At 32.5% G+C, this 21177-nt stretch overlaps 1 protein-coding gene across 9 annotated transcripts in view; it reads left to right on the forward strand.

Moving 5' to 3' along the window:
• The window catches only part of LOC131070445 (protein MET1, chloroplastic), a 196101-nt gene that overhangs the window by 143884 nt on the left and 31040 nt on the right, over positions 1-21177 (forward strand). The window contains exons 7-8 of one of the 9 annotated variants that reach the window (XM_059218383.1): positions 19615-19778; positions 19869-19995. The exons of 2 other annotated variants lie outside the window; for them this stretch is intronic. In XM_059218383.1, coding sequence (XP_059074366.1) covers positions 19615-19778; positions 19869-19980 — 276 coding nt within the window. In that variant the 3' untranslated portion in view covers positions 19981-19995. Of the gene's footprint in view, positions 1-4744; positions 4799-6399; positions 6499-8963; positions 9021-9714; positions 9817-19614; positions 19779-19868; positions 19996-21177 lie in introns of those variants that run through there. 6 more of the 9 variants (XM_058005996.2, XM_059218384.1, XM_058005990.2 and 3 more) reach the window with 6 other exon arrangements.

The following is a 21177-nucleotide window of genomic DNA, read 5'->3' on the forward strand; positions in this document are numbered from 1 at the left end:
TCTGTATCCACTATGCTAGTAAATGATACATTTTGAGAGAACAGTGCTTGAAGCGGAGAGGGGGGAGATTGTGAGGGGGCAAGTGGGGAAGGCATAGGATTAGTTTTAGCAGAGGAAGGGGGAACCGACTGGGTAGAAATGGGGAGGTTAAAAGGATTAGTATTCTTTTGGGTTTTATTTCTGATAATCGGGCAATCTTTCCTAAGATGCCCCTCTTTTCTACATAAAAAACACGCGTTCAAACCTCCTAGGGTTTCAACAGGGCAGGAGACCTGCTCATTAACTATAGAAATGTTAATTTCTTTGGGTAAATCCTGCCCAGGCTTCAAAGCAATAAGAACTCTCGCATCTAAATGAGGGACTAAACGAGCAGAGTCATCCATTCGTAAGAATTTTCCTAGGGGTTCAACCAACTGAGGAATAAAACGCCACAAAAAAGGGGGAATTTGTTTAATGAGAACCCATCTTGGAGCTGAGAGAGCAACCACCTCATCAAGGTTAGCCTCCGCATTCCAAGCCAGAGCCCTGAATGTGGTGTTTCCAACTGTCCAATATTCTTTTTTTAGCACAGCCTATTGAGATTCATTATTGATAAAAAAACACAACAAACAATCCTTTCTGTATCTGCCTACAAAAAGAAATTTGATAGCCAAACTTTAAGTTCCAATAATTATAAAACCAGTCATCTAAGAATTTCCTAGCAGGCACTTTATCAATTTCGACTGCAGAGAAGAAGATGGCGGTATTTCTTAATCTTTCTTTTTCCTTAGTAAACTCATTTAACATTTCAGGGTTAGGAGTAACATGAAATGCAGAAGGATTACCGATTGTTGTGTTTTCATCTTGTGTAGGTTTGGCGAAGTGAGCACCAGAAGCGATTGCAGGAGATGAATTTGCAATCACCTCTAGAAAGGATCTCGGCTTGTTGCCAGGGTTTGAACTAGGTCTAGGCACATTATTAGCAGAGTTATCAATTGATTTCGAAGAAGACACATTACTGCTACGGGGAACTGAAACATCTGAAAAATTAGAAGGCATATTAAATTTAGGGTTTGGGATTAAGGGTGGATCACACCTGATTCCTTGTCCATTCGCCGAATCATCAAAATTACCATTGCTTCTGGTGATGCCAGCAGTATCTGTTGTTTGAGTATTGCAACGCACATCCTGAGAGATCGCCATAGCAACAACAGGGGCCACCTTGTCACTATTTGCGGGGGTGGAAAAAACGACAGCCAGATTTTGTACTTCGTCTGTGCGAGCCACCAGATTTGCCATTTTGGATTGCCCTGTGTCCCTAAAATTGGAGCCGTCCTTCATTGCCCTAGAAAGCGAACGCAGTCAGGGTTGAATACCAAGCGAACGCAGTCTGATCTAAACAGCATTTTTCTTATTAAATTAAATTAAACAATATAATATATAGAATATAGAATATATTATAAAAATAAATATATAATTATATAATTATAATTACAAAGTATTTATAATTAAAAAAAAACATTAAATAAAACAAAAATATTGGAAACACATCATTCGAAATATATTAAAAAAAACGCCCTTACCTTGCAAGGACAAAAGAGTATGTATGTGGAAGATATAAATAGTTGTAAATACTTTAGCTATTTGCATTAAAAGTAGTGTTACTCCCATAAATATATCGAATGAAATCGTGCGGAGTTTAGCGGACGGTTAAGATAGACGGAAAAGGTGACGACAGGAAACAATGGTGACGGGAACGGAAAAAACAATAAATGGACAAGATCTTTTTAATTGTCTTGCACACTTCTTAGAGAATGTGAACCGTGGATTTGCAAAATTTATCTCGTCCATTTCATAGAAAGAGACGCCTTCGGCGTAAAAATCGGAAATAACATTTCTGCAATTGATAAAGTTTGAGAAATACGAGAATAAGATTTCCGTGGTTTCCTTATTTTTGATAACTTTATATTATCAAGAACTTTAAATTAAAATTTGAACTCTAAATTAAAAACTATGACATCTAATTTGGGGGATTATAAACTTTATAAATTTATTAAAAAAATTATAAGCGACAATCCTTACATTCATTTATATTATTATTTACTATATGTTTAATATATAATTAAAAATAATTTAATAATTAACATTATAAAATAATTTGTAAATTAAAATTATTATATATTATATTAGTGTCATTTATTAAATTATATAGAATAATTATATAATTTAATAAAATTGTAAATTAGAAATATAAATAATTTAAAAATTAAAAATTAAAAATTCGTATCTTTATAGACCATTAATAAATGTAAATATAATAATATTTATTTTTAATTTATAATGTATATTATTTAATTTTTAATATATAATTAATATATATAAAATAATTTGTAAATTAAAAATATTATATATTATGTTAGTGTGTCATTTATTAAACTCTATAGAATAATCATTTAATTTAATAAAATTGTAAATTAGAATTATAAATAATTTAAAAATTATAAATTAAAAATTCGTATCTTTATAGACCATTAATAAATGTAATATAATAATATTTATTTTTAATTTATAATGTATATTATTTAATTTTTAATATATAATTAATATATATAAAATAATTTGTAAATTAAAATTATTAGATATTATATTAATGTGTCATTTATTAAACTATATAGAATAATTATATAATTTAATAAAATTGTAAATTAGAATTATAAATAATTTAAAAATTCATATCTTTATAGACCATTAATAAATGTAAATATAATAATATTTATTTTTAATTTATAATGTATATTATATTATTTTAATATATAATTAATTTATATTTAATTTATACTATATTTAATTTTAAAAATATATTTATTTTTTAATATTTTTTTTTGTATAGATATCGAAAGCACCTACTTCCTCCAAAAAAATTTGACATACTGATGTATTGTACCCACTTACCCTGATTCTTATTCCAATTCGGCAACCTACATACATCTTTGTGCCATGGAAATGCCCTTAAATTTAAAAAGAAAGTATTTTGTCTCTTTTTCCAGAATTTTTTACTTTTTTTTTAATTCGATTTTTTGCCGATTTTTTCCCGATTAATTCCCGATTTTTTCAAAAAATCTTATACTTTTGTTTTGCCGATTAATTCCCCAAACGATTAATGCTTCTTTGGGTTGAACAGTCCTGTCTAACTGTTATGAATACTGCATTTGTTTTGTTTTGTTCTGCTCATGGATGTAACAGAGGTATTATAAAATTATCAAAGCTTGCCATCATGCATAATCTAAGTGTTTCAAATGACTGCACACTCTTGCTTTCACTGTTTGAAGATGCTTAAACTCTGTCATAGGCAACTAGAACTCTGCTGCAACCACTCATCCTGCCTTAAAACATATCAGGCACCTCATATCAACAAGTTAAAGTTGCCAAACAATTTAACCCAGGTGTTTTTTTCTCCGGGTCTTGCCATTAACATGCTGCCTTTCACTTCCCAGGTGCACTTTATAGGCATATTTGTCAATTCTTTTATGGAGGTAGGGCTTTCAAGCAATCATGCCAACTTCTCACTTATCTAAGCTCATTTAAACTACTTTTTATGGTGCCGGCAGAACTTTGTTATGGCTTAACCACTACAGATGTGCATCCAAGCCTTATCAAGCAGTTTGTTTGACAGTTAGGTGGAACTTATAGTCATTTTTGCCTCAAATGTCCAATAATTAGATGGTTCAACTATCTCTAAAGTGCACTGTGAGGAAAAGTTGACCTTCCACCTTTAAGTTGCTGAGCAGGATTTTAGGCAGAACTTGACAATATATTGCCTCTTTTTCACAATGAAAACATGGTAGATTCTCATCAGGCAGATGCCTACTCACATACCGCCATTACTTAAAATTTGGCAGAACAATTTCATGTTTTTGCCAACAAAAGCCATCTTTTAAGCTGGGTGGGGTTTTCAATCACATTCACCACTTCATAAATCTTTTGCAGAGAATCACTATGGTTCTAGTTGATTCAACTATAGTTTCAATGGTCCTCATGGAGATTTGATCGAGTTATGAGATATGGTATTGAGGTTGGTTTTTCAGTTGTTTGTTTTGTTCAGTGTTCTAGATTTTGCTCCACATTGCTCCGCGTTGCAATATCTTGGTTTATGGATTTGGAAGAGTGTTTGGGATGTTTTGGTGTGTCCTTAATTCAGATGGTTCATGATTTGAAGGTCCACAAATTAATCTTTCAGTTTGATAGTCAGTTCAGTTAGTGTTCTTGAGGTTCGATATAATGATGATGGAGATTATAGTAAGTGGTGATGTTGCGGTTGTTGCTGTGGTAATTCATGATGCTTGTGGATGTTTCTAGATCATGTTCTATTTGTGTTGGTGGTCTGCATTGATCGTTGTGCGCGTTATTGATGACTTTCCTTATTCGGTAGTGTTCTTCATGTTCTTAGCCGACATGATAATTATAGTGTTTTGTGGATGTTTGAGACATAATTCTTGGAGGTGTTTCGTGTTCAAGGTGTTGATTTAGGTCCATACTATGTATTAGCTGACATTGTTTTGGTTCGCATGTAATGTTGTAGTGTGTATGGTTATAGCTTTGTAATTTGTGATGTGTGTTGAGCCAACCTTGAAATATAGGTTGATGATTTGTATAAATATTTGTAATAATCATATGAGACATTTATCTGCGAGTGTGTCCGAATGTGTGTGATCGGATAAGTGTGCAAACAAATGTTTTGATCTTTCGAAAGTGTGACGTTTGGCAGAGCAGATCAGATTGTGTGCTTAACCGGAATTGTAATTAGGCACGAGGAGATGCTATTCTATCAGTTCATGATCTTCTGGATGTAATCCAAATGTTTTTGTAAGATAGTGAGTCTTCCCAAGGGTTGTAACCCTTCCTGTTATGTGTTTTGAGCAATGAGCTCTAGGCAGTGTGCCTGAATGCATGTGCATTCCCCATTGTAATATTTCATATACTTCTAATAGGATATCATTTCATTGTGGGTAGGTTCCCACTGTGGTTTTTCTCTTGATTGGGTTTTTCATGTAAAAAATCTTGGTGTTATGTGTGTTATTGACGTGGTGTTGATTTGTGCTTTCATTGTTAATTATCAGATCTGAAATTGTGTTTGAGTTAAGTAAAGTTTGTGAGCAAACTGATTCACCCCTCCCTCTCTCGGTTTGTTGTGTTGTTGCCAACATATTATTTGACTTCTTTCAACAATTTGATCTTCTTGTACATACCAATAAATAAATGAGGTTTGTCACTTGTTGTATAATCAAATTCTTAAACATTTCTTTTGCTTCTATTTTTGCCATAATTTTGTTGTCATGAGTTTTGATATCATACTAATAAATCAAATATGATTTACATTTGCACAACATTAAATACAAAATGCTAAAAAATATTATTGAATTGATTTTCAGTGTATAACATTATAATTTTTATAGTCTTTCCATTATATCTTCTCAAATAACCAATCTAAAAGAAACTAACAAATTATTTAATAATAATAAACTATTAAAAATTACAAGCCGACTTTTTAACTTTCACCTGTCACAAGTACATATCTTGAATGTTATAAGTTATATTTCACACTTCGTTAAATCCACAAAACCAATAGGATCGAAGTTTGTCAATTTTTATGTTGTAATTGAAATTGACTGGTTAGAAACATGAACAATGCTTGTAATTAATTGAACATAGAATTTATATACTTGCTTAACTGCTTTAATTTATATAATAACCGCATATAATGAAATTGAATAGAATACTAAAGCAAATGAAAACACACAAATTTATTTGGAGAAACCCAATGCGGAAAAAGTAGAAAAGAGTGGCACAATGGAAACTTGTTCGATTAAAATACTTCGTTACAACGTGTAATTAATCATCTTAATATAACTCTTTGAATGGAAAGTAATGCCATAACGGGTGCTTGGATGACAATCCATGAATGCGTTGGGTATATTTAAACAATTGTGTGAGCACTTGATACAAACAAGCTTTAAAAATAAGATCACCGAAGAGGTTGAAGGAGAAAATACTTTACCTTGTCTTTGGGATTTTTGAGTTTGTAATTGTGATCCATAAAATAATTATTTACTTGTTCTTTAAATGAAGTAAATTTTAGAGATGAAAGTATTGTATTACAAAATTGAAATAAATCTTGTAACATACTTACACAACTCAGATTTTTATCCTTGAAACCTTAGTATAGAGGGAAAACTAATTTTGTGGTAGATGGCTTTGCTACCTTGATACATGCATCAATTAGGATCATATTTTTTACCTTTACTTTTGCTATCTCCATTTTACTATGAATAGCGGAATCTTACAATATTCCTCATATTCTGTAACTAAAAGATAAGATTTACGATTCTCTTCAACCTTCTATTTATTTATTTTTTATTCCAGTAGAGTTCTTTTGGGTCATGGAAGATTCTTGTGTGCACAAGAAGACTACGTGATGGTTATATGGTTCACATTTTGATTTATTAACTATGTAATTGTCATGGACACTACTGTGATTATGGTCTTGACTAGGTTTCTGCCGTGATTGCACTGCATATTTTCTTGTGATAGTCTTTTTACAAGTAGTTAGTATACACAATTTATTGAACGTATTTACTATATATAAAAAAATAATTATGTCCATTATAGGAAACGTCTTGTAAAATCCACAAAAACAATTTGTAATGGTCTTTTGGGATTAGGCATATACATTTCCCTTTTCTTGTTCTAGACTTAATAGTGTAACACAATGTACAACTTCTAACAAATTTCAGTACTAGCTACATTAAGCATAAAAACACATACCATTGTAAATAAGTCACTATTTAACCTACACTAAGGTTATCTACCACTTTGGAAATATGTGACTCCCTCATCAATAGAAACCTTTGTGCCCTTGAAACACACAATTTTCCTACCTTGTAAAGTAAATCCCTCTTGAGATAGAAGTTTCCATTGTTAAAAATTACCTATGATTTCCAAAATCTTCAAGTGCATATTCTTCCATATGTCTCCTTTGTGAAATGTTTCAATTGAGATATCTTATTCATAATTGGAATAAATGATCTAGACAACATATCTACCTCAACATTGCTAGTCCCTTTTTTATATTTAATCACCAAATGAAATTATTGACAATATTCTATCAATTTAAAATGTCTCTCTTTTGTGCTTCTAAATATTGTAGAGCTTCATGGTCAATGTGCACAATAGTTTTTTTACCAAACAAATCATGTGTCTATTTTGTTTGTTGCTCAACCACTGCATAAAGTTCTTTATCATGTACTAGATATTTTCTAGCTATCAAAGTAAACATATTTGAATCCAAAATTATATAGAACTCTTTGGAGAGCCCATTTATAAATGCTTCAATTTTAAATGGGTCTATTCTTTGTGTTTCGTCATGGTGGTTTTGCCCTCTGCCTGTTCAACCTTTTGCTAGTACCACCTTTCATATGTAATGGTGAGGTTATTCTGGTTGTCAATTTCCTTTGTGTCATAATGTGCCATATGACACTTGCGTACACGTTGTAGTTTGAGAATGACATTTTGTGGTTGTATCTTTGTTGTTGTTTCAAAAAAAAAGTTGGTTTGTCAAGTGTTGCCTTGGTTCGTAGGACAAGGCATTACATCTGGTATCATAGCCCATGTTGTAGTGTTGAAATATTTGGTTCGCGTTGTTTCCCATGTGGTTGTTAGTACTTAGCATATGGTTGCGTAAGTTCTTGTGTTGTGAGTTGGTTGCTTGGGTGTTTTATATGGCATTTTAGTGAGTTCAGTGTGAACCAACCCAAGTAGTGTGTTGTGGAGGAAGTGTGGCTCCTAGACCCTATTGCACCTATTCGGGAGGGAGAGATACCGCTATTTGAGAGCCTCTTGAGGAGGAGAACTATTATTCTTTGGTGTGTTGTTCCTTGTGTGTGAGCTCATTTTGGGTCTTCATATGTTTTGGTAGTTTGTATGTTGTTAGTAGCAAGTTTTGTTGCTAGTTTGCCCTAGTACGTTATGTTTGATTTGACTTGAATGTCAATGGGTTAGATCTTGTTTGAGAATTGTGTTGTATATTATGTGAGTGATACATTTGAATGTGAAAGAGGTTTAAATCATTAATATCATTGATATGTTGGAAATATGTTGATGTAGATATGCTTGCTTAAAGTGCATTTTATGTAAATTCCTATGTGAATGCATTCTTACATGTGTGAAATGGAAGTATGGAAAAGTGAAATATATGTAAATTGTCCTAATAGATCATTTAGTTAATGACTTATGTCCCAAAATTGCATCATTTATCATATTATTGTGTGAACTATGTGTTTAATTGCATTGTTTAAAGCGGTTAAGGAAAGAAGTTCAATTGGGTCATATGCATTGGTAGACTACGTATGTTGGCCATGGTATTGTGTTGACCCTATCTTGCATAGTGTGCATAATTAATCTATCAAAGTAAACTTGCATGGTAGGAGCATTCTATTAAGTATGGCTTAGTGTCTCCATTGTGATGCCCCTTTTAAGCATGTGGATAACACTGACAAATAGGAGATATTTTCCACAAGTCAAATTATTCTAATATTGCTAAGTGGACTATTCATTCTCATGAGAGATGGATTCTTGTGAACCGCTACTCTTGAACACATGGGTCAATGAGTTTGACTAAAAAACTACATAGTTGAATCCTAATAGTAGTATCATAATGTGGATAATATTCTATCATAGCATGTGATAGTGATTCATGTTGTGAGTAAATGCATGTCCCGTGTGTGGACAATCTCTGCATAGTTAAATATTAGTCGTTCCTTGCATGAGTGGATGTGCAAATTATCCTTGGACTTGATTCTAAACATGCCTTGAATTGGCCTTTTTTCATGAATGTGTGATAAAGATGATCTTGTGTATCATGTCCTCGTGATTGACAATTTCCTCGTGGATGCATGGTGCTTCGATTGATCTTGACCCATGTGTTAAAGGTGGTGGGAAAGGCCGTTGATGTCACAACTTTCACCGTTTAATTTATTTTCAATATTGAACCAGGTGTGTCTAAAAGTTGTTTGCAATAAAGAAATGATTAAGGTTGGGGTTTTTTTTCACCATAAAACAGTCTTAGGTTCGATCATGCTCCATCAGGAGCTATCAAGATCTCTCTTCTATGGTTGAGTTTTGAGACTAAAGACACTCTGTGAATCTAAGTTAGAGGAATTAAACTATCCTAAAGAAGATTTTAGATCTGAAACCAAGAGGTTGAACAAAGCATGATCATGACTTATCCATGAAATTATCTATCCAAAACTAAAACAACTTTTAATTTCCTATGCATTTAAATCTTAAATTATGTGCTGAAAGGTAAATCTATTTTATGCTTGCGAGAAATAAAATCTATTTTATGTTTGCAAGAAATAAAATCTATTATATGTTTGGAAGAAATAAAATCTATTTTAACAAACATTGAAATAAACTAAATTCCATGGGTTAGTTCAATAATGTTTCCATTCTTGCTTTGATTTCAAATCCATCATCTTAACATCTATTGTAAAGAAAAACAAAATTCATTGTTGAGTGAAATCAAATGAAATTATATAACTGAGATTTATAACATGCATCCATCCATTTAGGTACTTTTGCATGAAAGTAAATGGCTATAACTCATGTAATCAATTTTCCATTTGCCTAAGAATTCTTCAAAATTTAAACTAAACAAAATGTGGTGAAATCAATATGCAGAACTGGAATAAAAATGAAATCACACAAGGATCACCTCCCTCCAGTCAAGCGAGACCTACTCTTCCTCTAGTGGGATCTAAAACATAGTTACTTTTGGATCAACTTAAAATTTTCATTAAAATGTACTTCCAAAAGGAAGTAAAAAATGTTTGCAAATTACAATATACAAGACTCTACTGCTGGCTAACTTACTAACTACTTGACTAACTAGTTTTGTGAAGAAATCAAGGGGATATTTATACATATCCTTTATTCAAATTAAAAAACAAGGTTACTTGCTTAAAAAAAAGTAACAACTACAAACTGAACTGAAGAAGAGTTATCATTACATTAATAACTCCAAATAGAAACCGAAGATCATAGAAACAACCGATAAATTGAACTCAGGGGAGATTGAGGACATATCTCCACCTGGAGTGATCGAGAGTGATCATCACTAGTGCATTGGCTGAAGTAAACTTCATAACTATTTGTGACCTTGTTAACTAAAAACACATTCAAGAAAACAAAACAAAACATAATGATAATTATTCTAAAAATCTGAACATTCATCCATATTAATAAGCAAAAAGTGAAACATTTAGTCACAAACATTACTTCTAATATACTTCCTAATTAGCAGAATACAATAACAAAAAAGAGTAAATATGTATGTATTAGGTATGTTGTCAGGCATCTTAGTTCACACAATATTAAAAGTTTAAAGTAGAGAGTATGATTAAAAGTAACTTAATTATCTTCTCATCATTCCTCCCCTTCCTATTTTGAACCATGTCCTCATGGTTGATTTGGTATATCTTTGTTATGTCTCTCAATCCACAAAACCAGGTCCAATTTGTTGAAGTTATACTGATGATATTTCCTAGGGGGTACATATCCATTCCACTGCTCAACAATATTTGTCAATTCTCTCAAATATGCTCTTGCAAAGTTACTGGACATATTCAATTATGGTGCAAGCATGAGGATCAATGGGGTATAAACTTTATTCCGACCCAATGTATATCCTAGTCCTCCATGATTCTAATTATCGACCTTACACTGTTTAGGCTTCAGGTGATGTTGGTAGGAGAAATAGGCTCTCTCCTTCTTAATGGCACATAAATAGTATTATATTTGTTTCTAGATCCTTGAAGAGCTTGGTAGGGTAGCTGATTCTGCACATCCCTGAATGTTCTTATGCTGGTTGTGAGATTTCTTTTGTAAGTTGGTTGTACTTTCTCAAGCTGGATAATAGAAATGAATTTTGATACGAATGCAAAGGATTTTGGTGTTTCATCTCTGATTGGAAGCCCCAACTTGTTTTTCTGGTCTCTATATTGATTTAACCTATCTTCCCACTCTATTTGATTCTGCAATAAAGATACATTTTCTTTGACTTGAACTTCACCAACATAAATATTCATAAAAGATTGATAATACTGTGCTGGAAGAAAACCATGTAAATAAAATTCACACATCTGGTTTTGATAATAGTGTGCTAGAAGTAAATTGTCGTCATCATCATACTCTGTTTTTCTACCCAAAACCAACTAGTTAATCTTCCATTGAAGAAATCTCTCACAGAGAAACAAAGCATATAAACTAGAGGGTTTTCTCATTGCTAACAGAGCTGATGAGAGTTCTACCACTTGTTCTACTCACTAAGCTGCTTTATCCCTCTGGTCTTTTACTTCTTCAAGTTGTTTTGATAGCTCAATATTTTCTTGTTTGTATTTTTCAACAACCAAATAGAGTTCCCAAGGAATGGCAAAGGAAGTGGTAGTTCCTTGAGTAGGAATTGATGATTTTTGACTGTTAAATTGTTGTTCTTTTCTTGCCAACTCTTCTTTCAACTTCCTTATTTTCTCGTCATTTTGTAATGCTTGAGCCGTGGCCTAATGTAATGCTTCTTCTATTTCTTCCATCTGTTTTCTCCAATTTTCTTCGTTTACATCGACATCTTTCTATGCTTGCTTTGTTTCCAAGGTGACTTTCTTTATTTTTCATCTTTTTGTTTGCATCTTCCTCTTCTCTTCCCTTGTCCGCTTCATGAGGAATTTCTTCTTCAATCGGTATTTCTTTACCTTCTCTTTTGGTAAACTATGGAGGAGATGAAGGTAATTGGGTTTCAAAATTATCGAGAGGAGATGACTGAGTTTGAGTAACCTTAAATTCTTCAGAAGCTTCCAATATTTCAGTATCGACTCTTGAGGGTATGGAGGACTCGGGTGATTGTTGAATCCCATAATCATTCGAGGATTCATCATCAATGGTAATGATCTTAGGTGAAAATTGTTCAAAGACTTTCTCAACTTCTGATTCTTTTGGTGGCACATTATCAACATTTAGTTATCTGGGTTGTAATAACCCACCATATTTAACCCAAAAAAATTTAACCATTTTTTTTTTGTTAAATTTAATCATTTGTGTTTGATTCAATCGCATACTCTGGGCATCCATCCATTTGGATTAGGCATTCATCCATCCGGGATGAGCATCTAACCATACGGGTTAGGCACTTGTCCATACGGGACATAAGATTTCATCTATCCAATACGGGATAGGCATCTACCCATATGGGGTAGGCATCTATCCAAATTGGGATAGGCATCTATCCAATCGAGATAGGAGGTGCTCTGGCAAGAGACTTAGACTCATCGGGACCATTCGGGTCCTGAGCCACTCGCTAAGTACTACACTCTTCTAACAGAAGTGCACCGAGGTCGCCGTCCTTAGGAGTAATTGAATAACATAATACAAGCTTGAATTCCACCTCGGAATTTGGCTTAAAGCCTCGGGAAGTCAAGCGAATCCATACGGGATTCCTTCCGAGTATGCATTGAATTACCTTTTTCCAATTTTAATTATCTTATCTTTCAAAATAGGATTCTTACTCAATCTTTCTTTTACCAAGCCTAGACCCCACCCACAAACGCCTGAGTAAGAGGGACAACTCCGTCCCAAGACTGCTTACATACCCGTTTCGGCACGGGATCAAGGCGTATAGTATGTAGTTCTATTTTCTACTCTATGGTTTGTTGTAAACTGATTAGTGGGTACGCAACCCTTTCTAGGGTCAATGTCCCAGACAGTTTCTTTGCGGTTGCTACCCACGATGGTAGCGCTTAAGCAAAGGCTCAAGATGGCCTATTGCTTGTGGCCTAAAACAACTAGATCCTAATTCTTATCTTGAGTGTCACCCTTGACCAATTGCCAATCGACAATAATTCTTCGAGATTAAATCAGTTTTATAAAAGCATTTCACTCATCATCCCTATAGGGGTTTACTATAGTTTAACTCAGCGAATGAAAGATTGTTTTAGAATTATCTTATTAGATTATCGATCCAAGGGGGATTACCCGCCCCTTGGATTTCAACTTTCAAGTGTCCCTTATTACTCCCTGATGATTTATAGGGATGATGCCACAGACGCCGTTGATGCAGCTTTATTAGGCATTACGTGCAGTAGTTCAACACGATGACATTACCCATAAACGTGATCCAGAGACACCATATATACCGAACGCTGCTAAGTTTTTTTGTTTCCAACTCCTCTTGTTTAGATTTTTTTAAAAGAGGTCCAACTATTATACTCTACAAGATTAAAATAAACATCACTCTAGAGTAATTTAAAGTTGAGACTATTTTGCAAGAATTAAATATTTAAAAGAAAATAACTCATGAATTTAATTCTACATATAAAAAAAAGAGATTTACTTAAACGCAACAACTTAATACTACTAGGTGGTTAATATTCAAAAGAGAGAGTTCTCATCTAGTTCTCGTAAATTGTAATAACACAACTAGTGAGGTAATAGTGGCTCTAATGTGTAATTGTATGAAGCGATTAAATGTATAAAAGGTGTACATTGTCTAGAAACCAACAAAAAAATTACCTCCATCAAGAATTACACTTCGCGTTAGCAAAACAAATATTATAATAATCAATACAATTTATATTCAAGTTCACCTACCTATACAAATCAATGTTTTTTTATATTTTTAAAATGTTAAAAGTACAATCAATTAATTCCAATTAACTTTGATAATTTACTAATGCATTAAAACAATTACCATATAAGTAGCTTGTAAAGATAATTTACTATTGATAATTCCAACTAAAAATAAATAACATGTAAAACTAATTTAGTAATTTTAATTCCAATTAAGATTGATAATTTACTAGTACATAAAAATAAATGCCATAATTAACATGTAAAAATAACCCGCTTAGTTTATGTATTACTAATTAAATTTATTATTATTATTTTTCTTTGTAAAAACTTATGGTACCACTTATAACCATAACTTATATTGTTTACTTTAACCTTCTAATACAAATGTAGGTAAAAACGAATTTCATAGTTATAAATGTAAATTTCAAAGAAAATATTCAAACACCCCCCCCTCCCACGTAAAAAGGCTTTCCAATATAAAAGCCCTTTTTTTCTTTAAAAAAAGAAAAGAAACATTTATATGCGCCAATAACTCCCAATTAAAATTTATAATGTATTTCAATATGCATGATATTATTAACATATTCCTAAAATCTCTCTCTCTCTCTCTCTCTCTCTCTCTCTCTCTCTCTCTCTCTCTCTCTCTAATTTGATTTTTAATAAATAAACAATATGGAGACTTGGAAATATAAAATCAACTACATAAGAGACTTAAATAAATAAATAAAAATTGATGTCAAATTAGTTTTTACAGAGAGATTTTAATGAATAAATAATCACAGGTAACAATTATATAGTCATTGGAGACCTAAGATTTAGAAAACCAGAATAGATAGTAAAAGTAAAATTACATAAATATTTATCCAATTCACAAAGAAGAACAAGTGGAGTAAAATTTTATCATAGATGCATTTTTATTTTTTATTTTTTTTATGAACAATTTCATACTCTCAAAAATGAAGGGTATTGTTCGCAACGAAATAATATGGTAAAATTATCCCCAGTTGAACAATGAGAAAAGTATTATTCACAGAGAAGTAATATGGTAATATATATATATATATTTTTTATAGAGAAATAAACTGATGAGTTGTTCCCAGAAGAAAAAAATAAAATAAATAGAAGAGGGAAATAATCTGATGAGTTTATTCCCAGAAAAAAGGAAAGAAAATAAATAGAGCAGTTATATTTGAAGAGATATGAAAATGTATTCACAAAAAAATTCATTGACATGGAAAGGAAATTATGTTCACAAATGTACTCTTCTTAGATAATCTTCAGAGGGGCATAAAACACTCAGAGATTAATATGATGGAATTAAACTTGACAAAGAGGGGTTTCCTCATAACAAGTAATTATTCACTTATTAAAGGTAAAACAACCAAATAGGTCCCAGGAAAAAAGAAAAAAAAGAGAAGAAGAAGAAGAAGAAGAAGAAGAATCACAAAGAAAGATCTTCAGCAAGAAGATTTGAACAATAATAAATTTTGCTCAGAGTACAACAAGCCACAAAATCAATATTCAAGGGAGAAATTTTCTTTGACAAGATTTTTATCTAGATTTACAAGAAAGCAAAAGCAAGGATTTGAATTTTTGTTTTCTTTCTCTTTTTTTTTTCCCCCTAAAAACTTGATTATTCCTCCTAACAAATTAAGTTGAGCAAATTTCTTTTATAAATGAAGAATCAAGAGATGGATAAAAACTATATTTTTTTTTTTGAAAAATACAAATTTTTACTCGTATAAGAAAATGTAGAGAGATGAGAACCTGGATTGTTGAAGCTTGATGTTGAATCCTCTCCAACTTTCTAGCTATCCTTTCTAAATCTTCCTTGCAACTTGATGAAGATCCTCAAGAACCAACTTAACAATCCTACCAAAAGATTGAAACTATAAAAGAAATCCTACTTCTATCAAATGAAAAACTTAAGAACAATTTTTTCACAATAAAAACCATGAACTACTTTTTCGAAAGCTTGCATACATTATATAGAAAAAAACCCTCAATTCTACTATCTAGGGAAATTAATTGAAAATGAGATTCTTTTCCAATATTGGTTCCATGCAAAATTGATTAATAACTTAGTGGGGGAAGTTACTTGCAAGGAAATTAAAGAATGAAGATTCCTCTAGAATTTTCTAATTTCTTCCACAACATTTGTTTATTTGAAAATGAGAAATTAAATAATTCCTAATTAAATTATATTCTCGAAGTGTGTATGCAGGTCCATTATTTAACCTTTTATAATAATTATTCAACCATAGCTCAACCACAAAAAGATATAATAGTAATAGTATCAAATCAAAAGTGATAAAGGAGGGTTATGATAGTTCGCAATAGAAGGGTCATCAGGAGCCCTATGAGTGTCAACAGGAGAGCTAGGTTTTTGTTTTGTCTTTTCCTTACTGACCTTTTTAGTAGAGCTACGAGTAACTCTAGAGGTTCTAGGCTCAACAATTTTTATTTTCCTCCTTTTCTTCAATGTATCCCCTTTTGTGAATTTGGACTCCCTATTTGCCCTTTTTGTCTTCTTATTTGAGGGTTCCCCTTTTTCTATTTTCAAACTTTTTGATATGGGACTCTTCTTCATTTTTCTAATAGGCGAGGACAAAAATTCTAACCATTTTTCTTTTCCAGATTCCTTTTTCTTGAGAAATGATGCTTAACAATAAGGTGAATCAAACTAGGATACTTTATGTGACTATCTTTTTCCTTTACCCTAGCTATCATAGAGGAAATCTGCAAAAACAGAAAAGCAAGAAGATTCACTCTGGCCTAAGGTCTAGTGTTTGCATACCTTAAGTGAATTAATAGCTGCATGCTTGGCCCCATCATAGTACCATATTTCCCTTCACAGGTGAAGAACTTCATTAGCCAAATCACTGCAGTCTTCCATGATTCCTGTAAACTATTTCTATTAATACCTTTTGTGCTTCCCTTGTGGACATGTAAATCAAGTTTTGACTCGTCCCCTTCATGAAATACATTGATTACCTCATCAAAATTGATGTGGCCTTTGCTCATCAATTCCCCTTCATCAAGGATGGTTGATATTTCATTAATTACTTGGGGCATTACTTCTATTATCTCCCCACCAACTCGGGTGACATTTACATGAAAATTGTCCACAAATTCCTCTACAATTCTTAGCTCAAATCCTTCATACATATTAATGAAATTCAGCCAACCCACCTGCTCTAGCAACCTCTCTATTTTTGGGACTAAGCTGAAATTCTCTGGTTTTGTTACTCTTTTATTCCTCATTTATTCTTTACTCAGAAAATTGTTTCTTCTACACTACAACTATGAACTTGACTTACAAAACAAGTAATGAAATAATTTCCATTTCGAGATAAAAGATCAATATTAGATATCAATTAATTTTTACACATTGGCTCATTAATTTCACATTCCTTCCGCATGATCTGTCTACCATCATCTGTAATTTAGCTCTTGATTTGCTAAGTTGGCAGTGATCATGATATGTGTGCTTTATTATCATAATCATTACATTTAAAATTTGAAATGACATATTCGGTCAATTAAATTTATTCCTTATCTTTCCATTTACTACTTTTTAACTTAAAATAATAATGTTATTAATAAGCTGGTGGAAAATTTATACAAACAAAATTCATCACTTCTACTTTATATCCACAAAATTAGAAAATAATATTTCAAAAAATAATACTTATGACAAATGTATATCTTTTACTTAATCAACATGTATTCATCAGAAGCTTTCACAAAGAACTGATTAATGCTTGTCAATCAAGAGCTATCATGCAAAACTTATCATTTTTCCAAAGAGATGAAGCGACATATTGATTAGGAGTCATCTAGAGCATAAGTATCAACTCATCAATAATAAAAATGCCAAGATATTGATTAAGAGTTACTCAGAGCTCTATCTGCATGTTTTGAATATATATTAAATAATGAAACAATCTTCAAAATTTTTTGCATCAAAGACAATCAAGAGCAACATGAACACTAATCTGGCAAAAGACTTATTTTTGGATAACTAAGAGCCATCAAGAGTCATCAGGAGCAAACTGTAGTTGATCTAGAAAAAGCCGTCATTTCTGGTTTTCAACTTTTTCCTAAGGTATGAACACGGGACTTCACTTAGTGAACTTGGGTTATAGCACATGCATTCATGGCATACTAAAGAATCCCCCTATTTTCAAAAATTACTTCTCTAAACTCCTTTTTTGTCACCCCCTCCCAATACACAACCTGAATTAAAAGCCCCTATTTTCACCAGATATTGTAATTTTTCATACCCCAAATTTTAAACCCCCCTATTTTCACCGATAGGCAATATATTATACCCTGATTTTTGGGATATTAAACCCCCAATATGAATGCACGTGATATAATATTTCCTAGACAGTGAATCCCTCGGGTATGAACCGCCATTTCTGGTTTTCAATCACCCCCTCTCCGCCCCCTCCCCCCTCTGTTTTTTTGGGAGATAAACCACCATTTCCGGTTTTCAGTTTACCTCCTTTATTTTGTCTTTCTTCTGGATCATTTAAAATTGGATTTCACATGAAAGTGATGTCTTCCATGATGCAATGTTCAATTTTGGACTGTAACTCTCAAAAGAATCTTGACCACATACAATAGATCATTTGCTAATCATTATTGTTAAAAGAAGGGATCAATGTGGCACTGATTATAACTTTACAGTCAATAGGGACCATGTGTATAAATCACTTAAGTACAAAGTAGAGCATGACAAGTTTTACTCTGATGTTATAATTGATGAAAATGCTCTCAACAATCTATCAAGAGATTGTGATGAATTTTTTTTCAACAAATTGAAAACAATGCACATGGAATTTGATTATGATGCAAATGAAATCATATTTGTAGGTCTAGTGATGGAGACAGATGAAGGTAATATAATTGAGCACACAACATCAATGGCATTGAAACCTCCTGCTATTCAAAAATAGATGGAATTGATCCATGCATGGGTTAATAATTCTAATGCATATCCAACAACATTGATTGATTGGCCAAGAATCAATGCATCTCCTATAAATGAGCATGTCACATTAGGATTACTCGATATGGAATTCCCAACATTGTTTCGTGATGGATGATGTGATTGGTTAGAACCCCAAATGAGGCGAGTGCATTTGCATGAATTTGTGAAGCATCTATTGAGGTATAAGGATCATCGTTTTGGTCAACATCCAAGATTCAAATATTTTATAATGAATATGATAATGAGACATCCTGCACAAAATTCATCTCAAGTATTTGTGAAAATAAGTTTTCAAGACATGCCAATCACCATTAATGAGTTACATCAGCATATGGAAAACACACCTCACTCTCATCTTGTTGATAAGCTAATGCAATTTGGAAACAAACTCAGGGGTACAAGGTCATATCGGGCTCACTGTCATGCAGAATTGATAGGCATGCTTCATCAAATCGACTCTCCTAGAATATTCTTTACATTAAGTGTTGCAGACATGTATTGGCTTGATTTGCACGCATTAGTGCTAGGAACACCGCCAAGTACTCCACAAGAATCTCAAATTTGGCGAAGACAAAATATTATAGACTATCCTCATATTGTTGCACACTACATGCACTTAAGACATTCAATATTCAGAAAAGAAATTTTAGAAAAGGAATGAATGTTAAAGATTACTAGACTAGATATGAATGGCAACATAGGGAGTTACCACATCTACATGGGTTCCTTTGGATGCATGGAACACCGAATATGGACAACTTTGATTGGTCAAATGAGGAGCAGGAGAAAAATGTTGGGACTTATTTTCATTCCATTGTTCATGCATGGAATCCTAGACAAGATCCACATCAACAAAATATGTAGGCATGTACATAAATATTTTCATATACATGTAATATATCACATAAGCTACTTATACTTGATGATATGACTAATACATTCGTTTGTATTTTCAATTGTAGGCATTCCAAAATTATCATCAACATCCATGTTTACAAAATACAACAAAACTTGTAGAGATAGATATTGAACGTGACCATGAAGAGATACTAAACTCTGTAAAAGGACACAAGGTGTGTAGGGAGGGTGCATGCCTAAGAAAAAAAGGAGGAAGGCTGGTTTGTAGGTAACTATTTAATTACTAAAAAAAATTCACATATTTAAATATTATAAATTATGCCAATTAATGATATATACGAGTTCATATTCATTGTAGGTATAAAACCCCTTGGCCATTGAATCTAGAAGGATTCAAATTATATGAAGACATAGAGACAGGAGACAAAAAATTTGAACCAACAGGAAATGATGAGAGTGAATTCACATAATCGCCATATATTGTAATTATGGAGAGCAAATATAGATTGACAACCTGTTCTTTCCAAGCATGTTGTAATCAAATATATTGCAAAGTATGTTGCAAAAGAAGAAGAAAGCTCAAAAACATATAGCCAGATGTTGATGTGTCTTTCAAACATTGAAAACCCTGATGATTTAGCTGCACAAGCATATAGAAGGCTTCTAACCAAGACAGTCATAGAAAGAGACATTGGAGCTCAAGAAACATGTCACATGTTGTTAGAACTTTCATTAGTAGAAAGCAGTAGAAGATTTATTTATCTAAATGTTTTAGGTGAGGTGTTTAAACCTATAGTTGTACATATTGAAGAGAACGATGAAGAACAAACAATATCTATCATTGATGGATATAAAACAAGGCCTCCTTCTATGGAACATCTCATTGATTGATGCAACTAGATCATAGATTTACAATCCTAAATGAAAAAAAGACAACAAATGGGAGCCAAGGCATATTGCATCTATTGTCAAAGTTATCCCTAGGTTTGTATCCATTCCTCCACGTGACTCAGATAAATGAATTGACTTTTGTTTTTTAAAGTTATTATTGTACAAACCATTTCGTGACATAAAAAGAGATATTGGTCATGATTATGACAACATAATAGCAAAGTGGGAGTCATTCAATTATAATGCTTAGCACGTGGAATGAACAACGGCTTAAGAAAATGTTGAAAATACCAATGATTCTGAAATTGAACACAACGAACCTGTTCAAAGAAATACCATAGATCATGAATGGGAAATTTTATCCATGTTGCATCGAGGTCAAAATATACAAGTTTCTAAAATAGATATGTTGGGAATAAGAGACATTGATAGATATATATATTGGTCTCATGAGTATCAAGGTGAAGAGTACACTGCTCAAGCCATCAATTTCATAGGGAACAAGAAAGATCATGGATGTCTCATACATGATGATATATTGCAACACATCAACTTCACAACCATAATTATGGACCACTACCGTAGAAATCAAAATGGAGAGCCATTATTCATGATAATATAGGGAACAACAGGAACAAGAAAGTCGTATATTATTGGTGCCATTAGTCAAGCCCTTTTAAACGAGGCAATCTAGGTCATTCTCCACTTCTATTAATTGCACCAACAGGAGTTGCAACATTCAATATAGAAGCCTCTACAATTCATTCAAAATTGAG

This window comes from Cryptomeria japonica, chromosome 3 (assembly GCF_030272615.1).
Source record: "Cryptomeria japonica chromosome 3, Sugi_1.0, whole genome shotgun sequence".
NCBI lineage: Eukaryota > Viridiplantae > Streptophyta > Pinopsida > Cupressales > Cupressaceae > Cryptomeria > Cryptomeria japonica.